This window comes from Gymnodraco acuticeps, unplaced genomic scaffold, assembly GCF_902827175.1.
Source record: "Gymnodraco acuticeps unplaced genomic scaffold, fGymAcu1.1, whole genome shotgun sequence".
NCBI classification, from domain to species: Eukaryota; Metazoa; Chordata; class Actinopteri; order Perciformes; family Bathydraconidae; genus Gymnodraco; species Gymnodraco acuticeps.
This window is the reverse complement of record NW_022989799.1, coordinates 6,327,226-6,348,549: the sequence shown is the minus strand read 5'-3', so window position 1 is coordinate 6,348,549 and position 21,324 is coordinate 6,327,226. Positions and strand designations below refer to the sequence as shown.

At 41.6% G+C, this 21,324-nt stretch overlaps 1 protein-coding gene across 3 annotated transcripts in view; it reads right to left on the bottom strand.

The window, feature by feature from the left end:
- Window positions 1–21,324, bottom strand: part of LOC117551362 (serine/threonine-protein kinase VRK1-like) — a 25,759-nt gene extending 4,435 nt beyond the window's left edge. For 2 of the 3 annotated variants that reach the window (XM_034224224.1, XM_034224229.1), the window contains exons 1-9: window positions 20,002–20,057; window positions 18,820–18,993; window positions 17,561–17,648; window positions 16,899–17,007; window positions 16,718–16,810; window positions 16,422–16,554; window positions 5,240–5,360; window positions 4,887–4,945; window positions 33–199 (exon numbers count right to left, since the gene is read on the bottom strand). In XM_034224224.1, coding sequence (XP_034080115.1) covers window positions 33–199; window positions 4,887–4,945; window positions 5,240–5,360; window positions 16,422–16,554; window positions 16,718–16,810; window positions 16,899–17,007; window positions 17,561–17,648; window positions 18,820–18,862 — 813 coding nt within the window. In that variant the 5' untranslated portion in view covers window positions 18,863–18,993; window positions 20,002–20,057. Of the gene's footprint in view, window positions 1–32; window positions 200–4,886; window positions 4,946–5,239; window positions 5,361–16,421; window positions 16,555–16,717; window positions 16,811–16,898; window positions 17,008–17,560; window positions 17,649–18,819; window positions 18,994–20,001; window positions 20,058–21,192 lie in introns of those variants that run through there. The other variant, XM_034224238.1, reaches the window with a different exon arrangement.

Genomic DNA, 21,324 nt, shown 5'->3' with positions numbered 1-21,324 from the left:
ACGTTTACACATGGAAGCTGTTCCTGTCTCACCTTCTCCCTAGTTGGCTTGGTGGTGGACCCCCCTGCGGGTTCTTGTGGCACAGAGAAGTCCAGCCCCCCCGTGTGGACACTGGCCAGCAGATCTTTGAGGTGCTTGTAGTTTGGCTTCTCTTGGTAATCCAGAGTTTTCACATAACTGAGGAACGCCTCCACCTCATCTGAAGACACAAACACATCAGAATCACATTCCATACCGTATAGATTCACACTTAAAGTATTAGCTTACAGAACAGTACTGACATCAAATCTGATCCTTTTACAACAAACACTATATGCTCTTCTTAGTTCTTTACTAACATTGTAATCCTGCAAGTAATCCCCAATGTTTAGAAATGTAACAGTAATCTGATTACGTATTTTCTTTATGTAACCGTAAGGGAAAAACTAGGAGACGTACTCATGCAGAGAAACAAACTGATGAACCTGAAGGTCTCACAAGTCCAGCAAATACACCGCCCCGAAATGTATCTCCTACAGAGAGTAGATTAGCACACACAGCTATAGAATGCATTGTTTGTGTGTGTGTAAGGTTCATACACAGCCACTATGCATCACACCCTGGCAGGACGACGTGTATGACACATCCTGCTGTAGAACTTGTCACACACACACAGTTGATGCATCCTCCCGCTCTTATCTGCAGCAGGCAGCCGGGCCTCGTCAGCAGGAGAGAGGAGCCGGTAACAAACACACATCACACACCGAGCCTCACACAGGTGTGACCTCCCGTCATAGAGAGGTGAGATAAAACAAGACTAACTTTGAAAGGTGTGTCGATGGGACGGTTGTTTCACCGGTACAGACAGAGTTATTCAGGAGCTTCAGGAAACTGAGGGAAAGATGGAGGGTTTATTCTAGGGGGAGGGATTGGCAGAAAGAGGATTTGATCTATTTGTCAGGAACATTGTTGAGGCACGTTTACAGACTCAGAAGCTGCTTTCACATGAATTGCGGTAAAACGTCTCGGCAGAAGCGCTACACTCTGCGTCATACTCTGCACCTCTTGTATAGCTGATTGTTCGTAACGCAACCAATCAGATAACGGTTGTATGAGGACGCTAAAGACACTCTGATCATATCAATCCACAGAAAGAAGTCCGGTCAGTTTAAATTCAGCTGTGGTCAAAAACTCAATTGTTTTCTTCTGCCAGAAAACACCTATAATACCTTTTGAATATTCATTTTTATATTTGTGGAGAGCCCCACACTTTGGATTCATAATGGATGAACTGTCCCCAGTAAATAAGTTCGTTTAAAGCCCTGGGGCCTGATTTATAAATGTGGCGTACGCTCAAAAGATGGCGTACAATCTTTGCGATTTATAAACATGGATGTATAATAAGAACTGGATACAGCGTGGGAGGCGGGGCATCATTCATTCCTATGAGAGTTGCTCATTGGCTGATGACATGGATGTATAATAGGAACTGGATACAGCGTGGGAGGCGGGGCCTCATTCATTCCTATGAGAGCTGCTCATTAGCGCATGATGATAAAATGGCCCAACTTTTGAGAGAGTGAAACGTCACAGATTACCCGGCATGCCTGAGAAGTACCCGTATGTGCGCTCATATCGCATGCGCAACTTTAACCAAAATGCTTGTTCACATCAAGCACGTCAATTTGCGTACACGTAACAGCACCGCACGTTCATGACAGCATGGTAATGGATTGTTATTATGATGGATTTGATATTAACGAGGCGGCAGTTAGCAGCTAGCGGCTAGCTAGTAATTATGCTAATGTAACATCAATCGTTATGTACTTATATTACGCTGTAACAGGATCTAGTGACAGAGCTTAATTTAACATGAAATAATTATTGCACTGTATATATATATATATATATAGGCTACAGGGACGTTAATCTAACGTCGGTAATATTAACTTTATTTAATACAACATTTACAGTACAATATTTAATCATAGCCCATGTAGTATAATAATGAATTACAGCAAACATGTGCAATATATCCATTATTACAGCTCCGTGGGATGGCAGTAAGACGATATGGGTCCGTTCTTATTGTGCATCCATGGGTAAAGATAAACGCAACTCACATTGGTTTCTCATACAGCATCTCTGTAAACTACGTGTATTCACTGAATTTCACTCTCTGCCTTTAACGGCTCGTTGTAGCTCCAATAGCTCCAGCCCCACCCTCCCTGTGAGCACAGTGTGTTCTGATTGGTCGGGACCATGCTGAACACGTAACATGAACGTGCCGGGCGGCGCGGTCCCGTGGGTTAGATGCGCGTTCATAATGCAGAGGGAAATAACTCTCAGAATAACGTTATTAGCAAATTTTTACAACTTGAGGAACGAATGTTTTTAATAAGGGCTATACAAGTGTTCATACTGGGTAGTTTATTTAGTTTAAAACAAATTATCCAACGATTTACAGACCACTCTTTCCCCATGTAAGTCAATGGGAAAAAGTGTTTCCGGGCCTGGCAACCAAACGGAAGTGTAGTACCGCCGTTTGGCCACCACGAATATTTTCATCTGAGTCCGGTGCACTTCCTGGGGGCTTGTTTATAAAAACACAAACTTGACGAGAGGACGTGCGGTCCTCCATGGACACTCTGACCCATGCGTACGCACAACATTGGGAGAGATGAGAAACTGCGACAAATACGGATATGTTATTGAAAACCACCTCGAATATGTTGTCTTAAAGGGGACCTATCATGCAAAATGCACTTTTTGATGTCTTTTATACATAAATATGTGTCCCCGGTGTGTAAGAGAACTCACGCAGCGTCAGAAAATAAAACCCTCTCTCTTTTCCTCCGTACTCAAATCTCTAAAAACGGGGGTACAACAGAGCTGATCCAGATTTGCGTCCGATATGACATAATATCGGAAATGTGGACTCACGGCGTAATATAACTCTTTAGTTCTGATTAACTAAGTGCAGATCGCGTTCACACCGGAATAAGTCCCTGGGGGTGGATTAGGCAAATGAAGCCACTGACGTCACTTATTCTTCTTCTGCTCTGGGTTTACTGGCAGGCCGCAAACAACTTCACGGTGTATACTGCCACCCGAAGTCCCCGGCCGGAAGTCCCTGGAGTTGGGGACTGGCTTCAGTAGAAGCTGCTGGGACTCCCAGCAGCCTCTGCGTTTCTGCGCTGGGCTAATGCTAATAATGCAATGCGAGGATAATAAAATGGCGGCTTCACAAAACGTTTTGGGAGTTTTACGGGGCGTGGTTTGCAATCTGCCCAGCCATTCAGACATAGGAACCTTTTTCTCCCACGAAAGTACCTGCTCTCTAGCAGGGATGGAAAAGGGGGTAAAAAGGTTGTCATGAACTAATTTGAGTTCCGGCTCTGTTTGGTGTGAACGCGACATTTCGGAACTATATCGGGAAAAGTACTACGGTGTGAACGCGCCTATAGTGAAATGTGGCCTCTGCATTTAACCCATTCTAGTACCAGGAGTCTAGTACTAGGAGCAGTGGGCAGCTATTGTACAGCACCCGGGGAGCAATGGGGGAAGGGGGTTGTCCGGTGCCTTGCTCAAGGGCACCACAGCAGGGCCCAGAAGGTGAACTGGGACCTCTCCAAGTAGCAGTCCACACTCCATATTTAGGTCTGGTCGGGGACTTGAACCGGTGACCCTACAGCTCACAGTCCAAGCCCCTACTGACTGAGCCACTGCTATTTCCTAAAAATAGCATGATAGGTGACCTTTAATGTTATGAAATGTATTCTCATAAATGATGCGGTAAACAGAAGGACAGAATTACTTTAAACTGAGGCCGTTTTGCTTTTCTATAGGTTGTATAGATACGAGCATGGTTTATACTATCATGTTAATCATGTTGTATGCCGTTTGCCAAGACTTGATAAGTCGCTCATAAAACACAAGAGGTATGGAAACTAAGAACACCATATATTTGGTAAATTGTACAGCTGATATAACACAACACATGTTTTATTTCCTTTAACTGGTGGATAGAGTTACTGCGGGGGGGTTGAGATGCACAGGGTCCAGTGAAGACGCTGCGCACTGCTGATTGACAGCTGGAACACAAACCACCAAAGAAAAAAAAAATTCAGATCCAGTCGTCATGACTCCACTCCGGAGGGATCCCCCGACTTTCTGACAGTTTCTCATCATGGGGGGGTCTCCTGTCCCCAGCACAAACACACTGACACACTGCCTGAGGAAGGTTATGTGCATTTTGTCATTCACTTTTTTCGGACCACTTATTTATTTATATTAGTGACGATCCTACCTCCATGCAGCCTCTGGTTCAAACTGCATCCACCAAACAATGTGATTTATCTCGACCTCCCCAAAATAACCCAAATCTGACACGGTGTGAAATGTCATTTTTAGCTGTTCTGTCGGCATTTCCTGCGATCTTCTTCCTGCAGTCAGTCTGAATGAATATTAATACGGGGCGTTTCTTTGACTATTTATAGGCAAATATGGGCGTTACGTGAAGCCCGCAAAAGCTGCACCGCATTTCGAGTTGATTGTGATTTATAAAGGGAAACCGGCGTAGGACATGCGTGCGCAGTGTTTTATAAATCGGAATATTTGTTGTGTGCGTATTTACTTGCTTTGTCCTACGTACGCTACCTTCCCACGTGAATCCTACGCAAAGCTTTGTAAATGAGGCCCCTGATCACCATATCAGGGTTACTTTCCACTTGATGACCAGGCCCTCTCGGCTTATACCATTCCCATTCAGGTTGTCTGGTGAGAACAACGTTTAACTAAGGTAGAATGATCTAATTGCAGACAGAGATTATTCTCTCTCCTTCAAAAGACTGGTCGGTTTCAGATTCTCAGTTGTACAGTAATGTTGTCCAGTGACCTTTCCTCACCTGTGCTGGCTCCTCTCACCGACAGCTCTAGGACTGAGTCTGGAAGATTATCCATCAGTCTGAGAAAGGAGGAGGAGGGAGGAAGGAGGAGGAGGAGGAAGGAGGAGGAGGAGGAGGAGGAGGAGGAGGAGGAGGAGGAGGAGTGAGGAGGAGGAGGAGGAGGAGGATTAGGTGGTTTGGGAGGGGAGGATTTCTTTGGAGTTTTTCTTCTTTTTGAGCTTCTTGCTTCTTTTTCTTAAGGAGGAGGAGGAGAGGAGGGGAGGAGGGGAGGAGGCACGAAAAAAAACAACTCCACCTAAATAAATACAAATAGTGTATTATCTCTTGGCTATAGAAACAGTACTTTGACCTACCTGGCCTTGGCCTCCTGGACCTGAGTTGGGTTCCTAAGAAGTTTCTCCCAAGGCAGAGACCCACATAACCAGTGAAGAAGACAAAACCCCAAAATCTGCAGGTCCCCTCGTCTAGATGGAGCTATACAAAGACAACACAAAGATAAGCTGATCAGGAAAACAATGCATCTACTACAATTAATATTATTCCATTATAAATTACGCTATCACAAACATTTCCGGTTTGAGAAAGCTTTTACATTAGTTGGTCAAAGCTTTTTGTCCTTCTCTTTTAAAGATCAGCAGCGTAATTCCACAAAGAAGTAAAAAGCAGCAGTACAAATGTCAGTGTGAGTTGCTCTCTTATCACAAAGAGTCACCTTAATGTACTTTCAAAGGACGGATCTTTCACCAGAGGAGTCAAGGTTGGACACAAATACCATTTCCAGCACTGGCAAGGTGTTTGTGATTCATGAATAAATCGAGAACTGTGCAGCAGAAAATTCCCCTCTTACATTGTGTCTCTTTTCAGTTGGACATGTTAGGCCTAACAAGATCTCTGAGACACTGGACCCGTACAGTAGAATAGCATAATGGTCAGAGTAATCATAGTTACCTCCTCGCTAAGGCAGAAAGCACAGTTTATCCTCAGGGGGACATGAATGTTTGCACCACATTTTATCCGTTGAATATTTGCTAAATCTTTCACAATTTGTGAAGTTTTAACTCTTTGGCAGTGCTAAAAGAAAAGTTTCATTTTCTTCTCAGGATTCATTCTCTCAGGAACATGAACAATTGAATAATGTAATTCTATATTAGAGACATTTCAGTCTGAAACAAATAATTGGCAGACAAATCATCTGATTTCTCTTAACCTAGAACATTTCAAGGGGAACCCCTCCCCTATCTTTTACTAGGTGTAGGGAAGTATTGATATATGTTTCAATAAAATGTGTAATAAGATGAAATATTGTTCTGAAAAAATTGCCTCAAGTGATTGTCTGTTGAAAATGTCATAAATCTATGTGTCTGGAGCTAATATTGGTATGGTAATAATGATAGACCATACTATTTTGACTAATTAAAAGTTATAAATGAAGGCCTGTAAAAGAACACTTTACGGTTGATTATATCATTATTTAACTACCTTTAAGTGTTCATATTGTCATTAGTTGTACACCTTACTGTTGATGTAATCATTAGTTCATAGAGGAAAACCATTGTACTGTACCATTACTCTCTGTCTTTCTGTTACCAGTGTGTTTACTGTTAACCATTTAACTACCAGACCAAGAAAAAAGCTATGTAAAAATTATTTGTTTGCATTTTTTTATCAAATGGGACACAAATAACCAAACAATTTTTTATTTTTTGACTGACCACACAGTTTTGTTTTTATGAGCCTCTCAGTGCATTTTCAACAATCATCATATACAGTACAGTATTTGTATGCATCAAACTCAAATAAAAAAAAATATTTTATGGAAAATGAGCAATATATACAACCAGATATATTCATAAAAGATAATAAATTATAATTGTAAAAATGGAAAAAACTAATGTCAAGTGTTTTTCATAATAAAAAAAATACTTGCTCATCTTACTGTATATGCTGAATTGGCCTAACAGGAAACCACTGGCCTAACAGCAAATGTCTATATCCTGTGTTGGCCTAACTTGCTCATCTGTGTGTAACTTTGGGCTGAATGCCATGCATGAAAGGTGCTATATAAATGATTATCACTCTTTCACTCTGAGACTCATAAGGCAGTACTAGATTTAGTAATATTACCATGAATCTAGCCATTTATTGACCATATTTTATTGAAAAACATCTCTGAAACTCTGAAAAAGTCATATTGCTAGCTTACCATAGAAGGCCAATTCGACCAATTGGTTGAGCATATTTTCCCAAAAATAATTACACCCTTGTTAAAACTTTTTTTGTGCATCAACTTATCTAATTATGTTCAGTCAGTGCTCTGACACTAAAATATGTCAAAAATGATATGGTTACCTTACAAAAGTTGACCAAAAAGAGTGATTTTGTCAGCAGTGATTTTTAGCATGCCAACCTTTATCAAGACACAAAATGTGCTCTACCAAATGGAGGCGCTGGCTGTTAAAGGGTTAAAGAAGGCTCAGATCTATGGAAGTAGGTCAAGGGTCACGAAAATAAGGATACAGGTGACCATTGATTGTTTCCCACTCTTGACCTAACAATCAACAGCGGCACCTCAGTTGTTTCCCCGACTCAGACTACAAGGAATCTGGGTGTGATCCTAGATAACAACCTGTCCTTCACTGCAAACATCGCTGCTACAACCCGTTGCTGCAGATACACGCTTTACAACATCAGGAGGATACGTCCCCAGCTGACTCAGAAAGCGACGCAGGTTCTGGTCCAGGCTCTCGTCATCTCACGCTTAGACTACTGCAACTCCCTCCTGGCTGGTCTACCTGCATGTGCCATCCGACCTCTGCAGCTCACCCAGAATGCAGCGGCTCGTCTGGTCTTCAACCTTCCTAAATTCTCCCACACCACTCCGCTCCTCCGCTCCCTTCACTGGCTTCCGGTAACTGCTAGAATCCACTTCAAGACACTGGTACTTGCATACCATGCTGCGAATGGATCTGGCCCTTCGTACATCCAGGACATGGTTAAACTGTATACCCCAGCGCGTGCACTACGCTCTGCATCAGCCAAACGACTCGCTGCACCCTCGCTGCGAGGGGGACCCAAGTTCCCATCGGCGAAAACACTTGGGTTTGCTATCCTGGCTCCAAAATGGTGGAATGAGCTCCCCATTGACATCAGGACAGCAGATAGCTTGCACATCTTCCGGCGCAGACTGAAAACTCATCTCTTTCGACTCCACCTCGAGCGATAGAATTATTAACAAAGCACTTATATACTAATAAAGGACTGGCTTATCTAAAGCCAGTTGAGTAGCACTTGAAATGTTTGGCTCTATGAAACCTGATGTACTTATATGATTCTGTTTTCTTCAAGGTTGTGTCTTCCTGGTCGAATGCACTTATTGTAAGTCACTTTGGATAAAAGCGTCAGCTAAATGCAATGTAATGTAATAATGTAATGTTTCAAATTATCCAGCACCGCATTATGAGGTAAACCTTTTAATGATAAGATTTTGTAAGATTATTTCAGTATTCAGACCTTTTCTTCAGACTGACTAGTCGCAATAGTCTCTTAGTTTTATAATCATTTTGGAGAAACCAGCTCGAGTGCGCTAGAATTTGAAAATACGCAGCCGGAAGAAATCTGCTACTTCCTTACAGAGCCCCTCCTCCAACACACACGAACGTGCACATGACCAATGAGGGCACGAGATAAGTTTGTGCACAGATGGAAGGTTGACCGGGCGGGCTAAAATTATTGGTCGTGCTTTTTACAGTACCACGGCTTCCACAGATGACGTTTTTTATGGATTTTTTGTCAAAGCACTTAAGATATTCATTGCTATCGGGATGTTAAGAGCATTCCATGGAATATAACAAAAAGTGTATCTCGAGCCGGTTTCTCAAATGTACCTACCCCACCTTTAAGGATTGAGGAAGTAACAGATTCGCGACAGGTCATTTAACCACAGTACACTGCTGTCTTTTTGGTAAAGAGTTCCTGATCAGTAAAGGGTTAGGGTTAGTTCCTCTTCTCTATTACAGGCTAGCAGCTCGAGGCTACATTAGCCTCTACAAGCCTGAATCTAACTTTCAGTATTCGTGATTGTGCGTAAAGACGGCGTCAGGTTTTGTGGAGGACAAATTAAGTTTATAGAATCAAAGAGGACAATATCTGGACATGCTACATTGATTTGGATCCTTCCCTGTTATTTGTTCCAAAATGTAACAAGAGAGCCTCACTCTTAACGCTTTTCTGTTATTTTTCTTGAATGAGAAATAAATGTAAGTAAACAGTTTGTGACAAACTTTTCATACATCTGGAAGCAGCACTCAGATGAACCACTCTGCTCAAAATATGCTGCACCCTCAGGTATTTAATTATTTAGAGCACTGTAATCAGTTGTGTATCAGCACTGTGAATGTCTCCGGAGGGTAACAAGGCCTTCCACAAATCATAAGCAAAACATGTCAGCCCTTCAGGGATTTGATCGGGAGGGCAGGTAGCAGAGTTCCCGTTAGAATATGTTTTCGCCGGTCAACATGTCCGTTAAAGTTTAAATCTTCCGAACAAAATGAGAAAAGTGCCGGTCAAAGGTCTTCTTTGTTATTTATTGTGCTTTAAAACAAATTAATATGATTCGATATTAAACAAACTAATTATAGTAGATTAACTACATTATTCAAAAGTGTTCAGTAATTTACAATAACACGGGAATAATAAACGGAGCGCTCTCCCCCTCTCCTGACAGCCCGTCAGTATCATGCAGCTCGCGGATCAGTAATGAGTGACCCGACAGTAAAACTAAACATATCTATAACTAGTTTACGTAGTTTGAGAGGTAATTAAATAGCTACGTGTGATATTCTAACCTGAAGTGTGTGTTTTGTCCGCTCACCGCTGCATGTGATTATGCAGAGCTGCTTGTCGACTCGTCAGCAGCAGCTGATCTCTCTCTCCCGTCAGATTAGACTTCACTCGCGTTTATGTCCATATCGATCAGATCCAGCTAGTTCTAGCTAATGATAGGACTACCTGCTTATTAAAAGACACCTACACAATAAGTGTCGCTATGCAACTGGGTGAGGCCACAAAGTATAGCGCAGAATTATGCATTTGTTTACATGCCCACCGGAACCCCGAGGCATTACCAACAGATCAACGCACAATCAACCCATACAGGACATCTCTTTCTCCACATTACGTGTTAGACATTAGAATGGACTATTCTTGTCTGTCACATACTCTTTTGTCTGTCACATAAGTGGCACAAGTTGCGCAACTGATGTGGTATTGCTAAGGGGAAATTATTTTGAACGGACACTTTAACCGGAGAGATTTAGATTTGCTGGTCTTCTGCATATTTTACCGGTCGTAGTCTGGTAATTACCGGCTAACGGGAACTCTGGCAGGTAGAGCGACAGATTCTAAAATGAATGCTTCCAACGATGACCTAAAGATTAGTATATTCCAGAGTGACTTCGCATGCATAAGACTTATTTTAAGAACAGGTTTGTTTGCATCTTATTGTGAATGTGTGATCGCAGGGGTCTACATTAATGTGTGAGGTCTATCAATACTTGTCGACCAAGTCCATCCAGAAGGGTCAAGCCCGGGGAGTTTTAGCAGCTCAATACTGTGACGGCCACCACACGTCTCTGGAGAAATTACCTATCGACTAGCTCCATCAGCTGGGAGAAATCTCCTCCCTGAGCCCCGAACGCCATTGATCCTCCCCAACAGGCTGCTCTAAAGAAGGAGCTCGGTCACAGCCACACAGGACCAGATTACATGGAATGTCTGGGCAGTAATCTGATTACAAGATAACCAATTTGTGTTATAAGTATTCCAATTTTTTGTATTCAAAGATGGAATCTTCAATGTGGGGGGGGGGGGGGGGGGGGGGGGTATGAAGAGGAAATAAATGTTTGGAGGTGTGCCTGAATAAAAAACTTGAAGGTTAGCAGGGAACACTAAACTGCCTTGACCCAGCAGGAGGGAACAACAATCAATGAGGGAATGGGAGAGGTGGTTAAAGACTGGATGTTGACACTGACTGTAGGAAGGGGTGTTAGCAAATGTCCTTTCACAATGGCATCAGAAACAAATCAACTAATACCCACAGGTAAGGGTATGAAACCCTGCAGGGGTTCTAATACACAAACTGGTGTAAGACTGATAGCCCACGATCACCATCAAGTAATGATGACTGGTTCCAAAGTGTTTCATAAAACTGTGATAACATACAGAACATGAACATCCGGTGTTAGTGCTGTCAGAAGGAACAGTTACGTCTGTCCTGGGCATGTTGCCGAACATGGTTGTATGTGACTGAATTTCTGAAAGACATCAAGCTTTGATCGGGGTCTCCGTACCTTCCTAAACCTCAGATTTGAGGACTTTTCAAAGACCCTCTAGATCAAATTCCCTCACACAACATGGCTTAGATGGAGACACGGATAAAGGTTGATTACTGTTACAAAACTGAAACTGTATAATGAGAAATAGCAGGTCGTTCAGAAGCTTGCTGACAATAATCAAAAGCATTGAATGTGAAACTATGACGCAGTTACAGTTGACTTAGCCTAGTAACTACTAACATTAACTTTGAAGATGTAAATAACTTTACACAACTTCTATTTCTGCACAAAATATATTAATTCTTTCAAAAACTTAAAAGCCTAGATTTGTTTCCTCTCAAACTCACAAACTTTCATGGGTTTCAGGGATCTGTGGATCCATGTTTGATTGCTCAGGGTCGAAAGTGCAGTTGGTTTTGTAAATATTGTCGTGAATTGCCAAGATTGTGTATAAAGCCAGAAATAAAACAACTTGATTGTATTACTGGATCCCTGTTGTGTGAATAGAGATGGAGATACCACCTGTGAAACTATGGTAGCCTGGCACGACTTTTATGGCCACTTTTGTAGCCAAACAGATCTGGAAAGCATGCACTGCCTTCAGCATCAAGTGTCCACCATCCGTCAGGTCTAAATATGCCACTGCCACTGTGTGTTACGCTACATCTCAACAACTCTGACAATTACAAATGTTTGTCCTTGTGGGCGTAAAGTATGCATTAAGTCAGCATTACAGCGTGGCTTCCTGTTGTTGTAAATAATTGCTCAACACTTCATTGCTGCTGAGAGCCTGTTAAAGGAGAATAAAGATGAAAAACGTCTGATACTGACACTGGGAAAAAGTGTTGCAACTCCCAGAGTGCCATAATAGATTAACAATTAAAAAGATCAACGACTACATTAAGCGGCGCTGCCCTCTGTGTGTGCTCTGGGCGCGTTATCAAAGCTCATAATAGTGTTTTGTGTGTGTGCTCTTCTGTGTACAATGTGTTTTGCCCTCGTATGAGGAATGGCAGGGCAGTGCAGAGAGATATGCATGTGCGTTCACATACATGCTTAAACAGCTCTCAAAGGGAGTACGGACATGCTTGAAAAACACACATGCACGATACATGAATACTGAACACCCCCGTATGCAGTCGCGCATGCACAGCGCACACACGCTCTTCGTGCTTTAGACAAGGAGGTGAGGCGGCGATGGTGTTGTTGTTAATTATCTCCTATTGTTATTCAGATTCCCCAAAGCGTGCCGCAGTGTCACACTCTTAACCCTTCCGCTTCACAATCTTGTCGTTTGGAGACGGTCTTCTGTCTGCCGGACGCCCACCGAATGGTGGTAATTACACCGTTTAGCTCTGAGTTCAAAGGCCTGCCATTCGCCAGCTGCATTCACCAAACCTCACCATGGCAACCTGTCAACATCTTTGCGGGTATTGGTGCCATCGGGTCAGAGAGGGGTCGCGTCCTCGGTCTTAATCTGCATGCGCGTTGGAAAATACTTAAAGAGGACAATAACCTGAAGAATACAAATGTTTCTGTTTTGTTCCCATAGCTGGAGGTTGTATCAGTTTCTTTTAAGATCTAGAGTAAAACTGGCTGATCTGTGTTCAAAAAAATGATTAATTCTGTCAGGCTTGCAGCTTCAATAAGTGCTCATGGTGAAAAGATGGATCGCTCATCTATAATTGTAGCAATTGTTGTATTATTGTATATTAAAACTTTATATTCCAACCTATCAAACAAGCTATAACTTTTTTGATGTATTTTTGAAGGAGACCTATTATGCAGATGTTCAGGTTCATATTAGTATTTTGTTCCTCGACTGTGACACGTCTCCATGCTTTAAAGGTCCCCTATTATACTGTTTTTCATAAATATATTATAGCTCTCAGATATATACAAAACATGTCTCTGAAGTGTTTGGCTCCAAACACCAAACAGATCATTGCAGCATCCCATAATCCCCTCTGTTTCAGCCCTGTTTCCAAAGTGCTGATTCTCTGTCTGTTATACTTTAGATGAAAATAAGGAGCCCCTCCCCACGCCCCTCTGAGAGAGATTTGGTTACAAAGAACACAAATGGTGCTCTAGGGCGACTGTGGCTGCGAGGGAGTGCGGTCGTCTTTCAACCAGAAGGTTGTGGGTTCGATCCCAGCCCGTGCAGCCAACATGTCGATGTATCCTTGGGCAAGATACTTAACCCTGAGTTGCTCCCGATGGCATGGCCAACGGTGTGTGAATGTGTGTGAATGTTAGGTCCTAGAGTAACATACACTGCTCTGTATGAATGGGTGTGAATGGGTGAACGACATGTAGTATGTAAAGCGCTTTGAGGGGTCTTAAAGACTGGATAAAGCGCTATATAAGTACAGTCCATTTACCATTTAGGAGGAGATTCAGGTGATAAGGTGGAGGGGGGGGGTTACCTTGGTTGGTGATTGGCTAATGGTTACTCAAGCCAAAACATCGTTATGACATCATAAAGTGGCCAAAATCGGATCAGCTCATTTTCAGACAAAAAGAGAGCAAATCTTTGTTCCTGAAACGTTCAGAGTCTCTTTACACAGAGGGGACACATGTTGATGTATAAAAGACATGAACAAGTGGATTTTGCATAATAAGTGACCTTTAATGTTAAAAAATCTCTGTACTGCCTGTGCTGCAGCACCTCTTTTCACCCTCTGTCTGAAACCAGAGCCCAGTCTGTTCTGTTTGGTTAACTGGTAGCTCTGTTGTGAATGGTCAACCCCTTAGCCTATCATCTACAATGTGATGTAGGGATAGCCAATAGAAGTGTGAGTGTTACACAGTGATGTCAATATGTTAAGGCAGTAAACAAAGGAGTTCAATGAAGTTCATTTCATGCAGTGTGTGGGAGAGAAACTTCCTCTGGAGGAAGAATTGGTGATTTTATCTTTTGCAGACCATTTACATGCACACAAATCTATATAACACACTCCAGGGAAGGGAAACCCACCAAAATAAATAACAGGGGCTCTTTAAGTCTTGATAGGCTTTCCAAAATGTCACGATGAACCGTGTATATATTTACTTTTCTCAACAAAAAAGTTAAACCGGCATGGATCTGTGTTTAAAGCTATGATTAACTCTGTCAGGCTTTCAGAACTCTAATAAATGCACATGGTAGAAAGATGGATAGCCAAAATGTAATTGTAATTTTCATAGCTATACTTTCTCCCACTCTTTTCAAAATCATATTAAAATTGACATGACTTCCATTTGATAGATATTGCTGACAGGACATTTCTGCCCCTCTTTTACTTATCGATCCTGCTGATAGAAACACTACCGTGGCGATTAGGCGGTCTGAGCCATTGCTAGCTCACAATATCGAACTGCAGGGAAGTGGAGTTGGGCGGAGTGGAGCTCATGGAGGGTTATCTGTGGCTCGGCCTCCTTCTAACCAAACATCAAAGCCCTTAATTAATGGGGGATGAATACACGATGCAGGTTATGACTTCAGCTAATTAGGGTATTGTTAAACAGGGACGGTAGGGGGGAATTCAGCAGGGGCTGCGGATGGAGAATCGATGGTCAATGAAGAGAAGGAGCATGAAGGCAATTTGCCAGTTAATGTGTTCCCAATATCTGCAGAGGGAGGCAGGGGGCGGCAGGGCGGAGAGGGGAAACTGTTTTACATGTATTGACTAAGACTGCCAACTAAAAGGACAGAGCTTATTGTAGGATTAATATAGATACTGTTGAAATACCTAAGTACTTTTCATTCTTTACAAACTAACTAAAATCATTGGTAGCGAAATCAGCTGTCTTGAGATTAACAATAGGCATTTCATTGCTGGTGTTTTTTCCAGGCAATACATCTACCAGGATAGAAAGAAAAAAAAAGGCTCTTAAAGATCCCATGTCATGCTTTTCTGGTTATCACCCGTCCCCTTGTGTGTTATGAAGGTTTTTCTGCATGTAAACGGTCTGCAGAGTCAAACACCCTCAAAGTCCACCCTGCAGCGAGTAAAACTCTAACACAGAAAATACCTGTCTTTGCTGCCCCAGAACGCCTCATTGGAGATTTCTCTTTGTCCATTGTTTACTTCCTGGGTATAGTGACGTGCCCATACCCAAATGGACCCATTGGTCCAAATGGACTAATCTGCGGAGCCGTTACGTTAACTTCCTCACACACACACACTCAATCTTTTTTCAGCTGCAGCTCCGCCGATTTTTCTGCCTGAGACGGCGGGACGCGGCAAGGCTGTTAGTCGGTGTGTGAGCACACACACAAACTCCCAGCCAGGCTGCGGGTGTGTGTGTGGGTTCGGGCTGGGGTTCGCTGTGTCTCGCTGTCTCGCAGACGGCCACTGGGCTCACAGGGGGGGGGGCAGGAGCTCCAACAAGCCGTTTAGGACAGAGAGTGAATACACATACTATACAGAGATGCTGTATGAGAAACCAATGTGAGTTTGGAACATTGCACAGTATAAATCTATTCTAGTAGACCTCAACAATGGAATTATGATCAGTAGAAATGGCCATCACATGGGACCTTTAATATACATAAGTCACAGAGTCCCAATCAAATAACTTTTATCTTGGTTGCTTCTTAGGGTTTATAAATATATTAATGAGCAGCTCATATAAAAACTGAAATAACTATTTAATGATACTTGTTGAATTTACATTAGAAGTTTATCACAGAGAAAATGTGGAGCGTCCTTATCTCCTGTAAACTGACACAACACTAAATGCACATTTGTGTCCAAGGGTTGAGAAATATATTCTTTCTTGCCAACATTTCACATCACGCCACAACCTTTTCCATGCTTTTAATATGCAATAATAACCTTGAGTCTAGATTAGCCTGCCACAATTTCTTGATGAACCGTTTATTATTTACTGAACTGAAGTTGGCAGGTCAGAGAAGGACGCACAGCTTGTGCATCCCAATGCGAAGTATGCGACAGATTGCAGTGCACTGTACAGTAAGTACCTGTATGGTGCACTAATAAAAGTTGGAACACTCGACACACTTGCACTCAACGCTCAGCATCTTAGCTTAGTAACATACGTTACCACTTCCAGTGGGGGCAAAGCAGGCCTGTGCGATTTGAGACAAAACTAAATTATCCAAATTCCCACAATGCACTGTTCACAGTACACGGCATGCAGTGTGCTAAAGGAAGTGTCAGAATCAGTGATTTCTACTTCTCATTTTACACTGGCTTACCAAGTCCTTTGTGGGCATCAAGGCTGGTGTATTCAATGGTTCCATTGTGGCCCTTCTTGGGGTTTTCCTTGTATTCTTTGTGGACTCCATCAGGACAGTATCTGTAGGACAGCCCGTAGTCTGCTAGATAGACCTACAGGACACACACATACACATAAAACACGTAGATGATGGACAATGTGCATCATTAGAACTCATAGCCTTGATTGCAAAACATACTTAACATAGCATTCTGTAAACTATAGCATAACTCTATGCACATGAAGGATAATCAATGGAGATCTAGAAAGACTAACCTGTTCAGGGTCTATGCAGCCCAGCATGAGGTTGGCAGCTTTAATGTCTGCATGCACATACTCGTTCTCATGAATATACTCCAGAATGTCCACCTGGCAAAGGACGGAAATGTAAATCAATGCACAACGTCATTGGTGACCTTTGTTCACTTTATGCTAAGGATATTAAAGGGGATCTCACCAGTCCTCGTCCAAGCTGGAGAACTGTGGCCTTCTTCAGTTGACCTCCGCTGTGTTCCAAGATTTTCTGAAGGTCACTGCCCAGTCGGTCCATGGCCATGAAACGATACCTGAGAGGAGAGGAAAAATCAGTGGTCAATATCTTATTTTTCTTAAATCAAAATAACTCCTAATTGCTGATATAAATGTATGTTTGAGAGTATTGAAAAAAGGTTTTAACTCACAGATTTATCACCCAGGAATAAACAACCTTGCAGTACATTTAGTGTTGTAATGTCATAACAACTGAAACGCATTGGTAGATAAGGTAGGGAGAAAAGTCACTTTGAAAAAAAGGGACATTCAGCTGGTTTGTTGCTCACTATGGATGCTACTTGTACAGTGTTAAGTTCATTTGCAAGGCTCATTCAGTATGTAGCCATGGCAACGCAACATCATTGGGTAACATCTGCCTTTTGTTGTTATGCAGTAGTGAACAAGTTCTTCAGATGAGTCAACTGCTAATGTGTCTTCAGAAATACTCATTAGTAATAAGCCACATGTAACGTTGATTTGCATAATATTATCATACAGTTCAGTCCAGTGTGTGTATCCCTAGCCCTTATATCAAACATGCATTATGGTCATCATCTAATGACATCTGTCCTAAAAGCTTGTCAATACCTCAGGTCATTATATTCAGCGAGTCCTGATCCCCAGTAGGTTGGAATGCCCAGGAAGCCCAGTTTCCTTCTTTGCTTCCATTTTTGCACTGAAACAACAATAGGAGAGAGACAATTATGTCAATGTGTGTTCATATATTTCAGCATTTAAACTCCAACCAACAACTAAACTAAACTCTTAACCACAATGTTTGAGAAAGAAGAAACCTTTGTCTCTTGAACCGCTGTTCTGACAGACAACTTAAACAAACTTTGGTGTTACTCCCTAAGAATTCTCAAAGTCTAATCATTTCCTAACCCTTACCAAAACCCTGAAACAACACTCTCCTTTTCCAATAGGTATTCCAAGAAAAGCAACAAATCTCAAAGAAAGTAGAAAAAAGGTTTGGCTAGAACTGTTCGGCGTTATGAAAACATGATGTTTAATAGACTTATTTAGCCACTTGGTAGTAACGGCCGTTTTTCTGACACAAAAAGGTTTCAGACGTTCATTTGAGGGGTGTTTACTGACTTATTTTATGTTGTAGAACAAAACATAAAAATTATCTCAAGCTTTTAACAACAGATCTTAGAATATAACCAAAAATAACGGATTTTGAGACAAGGGAACCATATGGTCAAATGCTGACAAATGTACAAGTTGTAAGACTCATTTATAGACAACCGTATAATGCAAGCATGTACATATTAATGTTGTAGTATTAAGGGTTAACACACACACACACACACACACACACACACACACACACACACACACCACACACACACACACACACACAACACACACACACACACACACACACCACACACACACACACACACAACACACACACACACACACACACACACACACACACACACACACACACACACACACACACACAGCACACACACACCACACACACACACCACACACACACACACACACACACACACACACACACACACACACACCACACACACACACCACACACACACACACACACACACACACACACACACACACACACACACACACACACACCACACACAGACAGAGCAGTGGTTCTGGCTCAGTGCTGGATCGCGGCCGGCTGACTGGCTCTCCACCAGACTGGCAGGTGGTCAGGGGCTCAGCGGAGGCCCGGGCATCATTATGTGTGAGTGGCTTCCTCTCTGCCGCGCCTCTCCAAACCGAGGCGTTGGAGAGCTCAGACAAGCGTGGAGAGGGGGGCTAACTGCCACTGAGGTGCATGTTTGCTTTGGCTTATTATTAATTACTGTGCTGCAGGCGGCAAAGCCTCCGTGTCTGCGGCCACTTCATCAGTCAAACACACTCCTGCTCCAGTGAGCTGCCGGGACGCTGGACGGACGCTGCTACTCACTGCTCTCCGCTTTGGCTGCCCTCTGGTAGAACTTGAGCTCGGAGAACAGGGGGCCGTTCTCATGGTACTCCTGGAGATGCAAGGGAACATTACTAACAATTTCATTATCATGGTCTCAAGACGGCTTGACAAAAACACGTGTTAGCATATCACACAGTGGAGTTGAAAGAGATAATGCTCCACAATAAGAAAAATAAAGAAATGTTTTCACTCATATTGTGATTATGATACAGGGGGACTGATCAGTTTTGCATCATTATTATCATTATCAGTGGAAAATATATTATGAAGATCATGGTGGGATTTTTTTTAAGAGAGTTTAGAAAATACGATTTGTAGGCAAGTTTGCCTCTGCAGTTCCAGAATACTTTGTTTAAAATGCTATTTGAACACATATTTAGCCTTTAACAAATATTGTGCTTGCTACAATTTGAATGTTGGGCTAGTCTAGTTCATAAGGCAATTTCAATGAAACAATTATTAAATGTGATGAGACATTAGGGTGGCATTTTTTTTCTTTCAAAGATGTATTTCTGCTGTGTTTTCCCTTAAATCATAAGAGTCCAAAACACTTGGATAACCCATGGCAAGTCAGCAAAAACATTTCCATCTAAACTCTATATTAGGTGAAAGTTGAATCCCACCTGTAAGACAATATCTAGTCACAATATCAATAGAATATTAATATAATAGTATCAGCTGAAATGTAAAATATATAATTTTATCAGAATTTAGCAAAAATATTTGATTCTAAAAAGGTCACTCAGCCACCAATTTGACAATTTGCATGAATGTCTCATACATTGAAGGCTGTAAACTCTACTTCCCCTGACAGGAAATGCATGTGATTCAACCATCACTCAGTCAAATGTCTTTGTACTACATTATCCAAAGTTATTTCTATCATCATTTGTTTCAGTCTTCTCAAACACATTTTCGGTGACTTCCAAATAAATCACCTGATGTTTGGAGAAATGGAAACTGAAATGAGGAAACATAGTTTTGATGCAAATAGTTTTTGACATGCATCATCCTCTGTAACCTTTTTAACAGCTGTGTGAAGCTCAAATGTACTCACCACTTTTATGACAAAGTCAGTGTCTGCTGCAACAGGTCTGTCCACATCACGGGAGGGCTGTTCAACAGGAGACAGAGAGGAACATTATAATAACATACAGAGGATAAAGTTGTGATACATTATGAAACGTCTTAACTCTTGGACGTTATCCAGCCATTTGCATGTTTAAAATGTATCCAAGACCGGGAAGAAATTAACAAAATACTGTACTCAAAAAGCCGGACTGCACTTATGGATTTGTAAATATCGGGAGTTAGTGCTGAGTGGAAAGGTCTCCATAGATTAGAGGATGGGATTTGTTAGGAATCCCAGGGTTGTCTTGTAACAATCTGATCTGTTGAAAGAGCTTTCTACAGAAAGAGACAAACAGATCAATCAGAGTCTCCCAGGAAGAGAGAGATGTTCTGTTGCCTGCATGAACACACTCGTTCAGAATCAGAACACTTTGTTTATCCTGGGAGAAATAGGATTTTGTGACAATTGCTCCATTTACAAGAAATTAAAAACAAAAAATATGTGTTCCACCATACAAATACAAAAGGTTAAAATGGGCCATTGAGATTAAACAAAAATGTTAATAAAATATTTATATTAACAAAATAAGTTAAATACAAAATGTACAACAAACAGAGGTGGAAGAAGTACTCAGATTCTTTACTTGAGTAAAAGTAGCAATACCACAATGTAAAAATAATAAATTACAAGTTAAATTCCTGCATTCAAAATTGTACTTAAGTAACATTTAAAAAGTACTTTGATCAATATATAAAGTAATCATTGTGCACATTAAAGCACAATATATGTTTCAATGATTGTATTATAATTAATGATGCATTAATGTGTTCATCACTTCAATGTTGCACTTGGTAAAAGCGGGGTTTATTTGAATGACTTTATAAACTACTGGGGAGCATAACTGTTAATAACATATAATAATGTGTTGATTTTGGTGTTAAATTAATAATCTACATTTGTAAAATAACTAGTCACTAAATCTGTAAAATAAATGTAGTGGACTAAAAAGTATAAAGTAGCATAATGTGAAAATACTCAAGTATAAGTATCACCGTTTTTTATTTAAGTACAGTACTTGAATAAATATACTTTGTTACGTTACTGCACTAGCAATAAAATATATAATACAATAAATTCACAGTAATATGTAAGATGTCCACAGTAAATATGTATTACCTAAATAGATGAGTCCACAGCCACCTTCGCCGATGATTTTACCCAGCCTCCATTTCTTCTTCTCACTGTCGGTCAGTAGGAAGCCTTCTGGGAGGGGTTTGAGCAATGCCCTCTTCTTCGGTGGTGGCATGA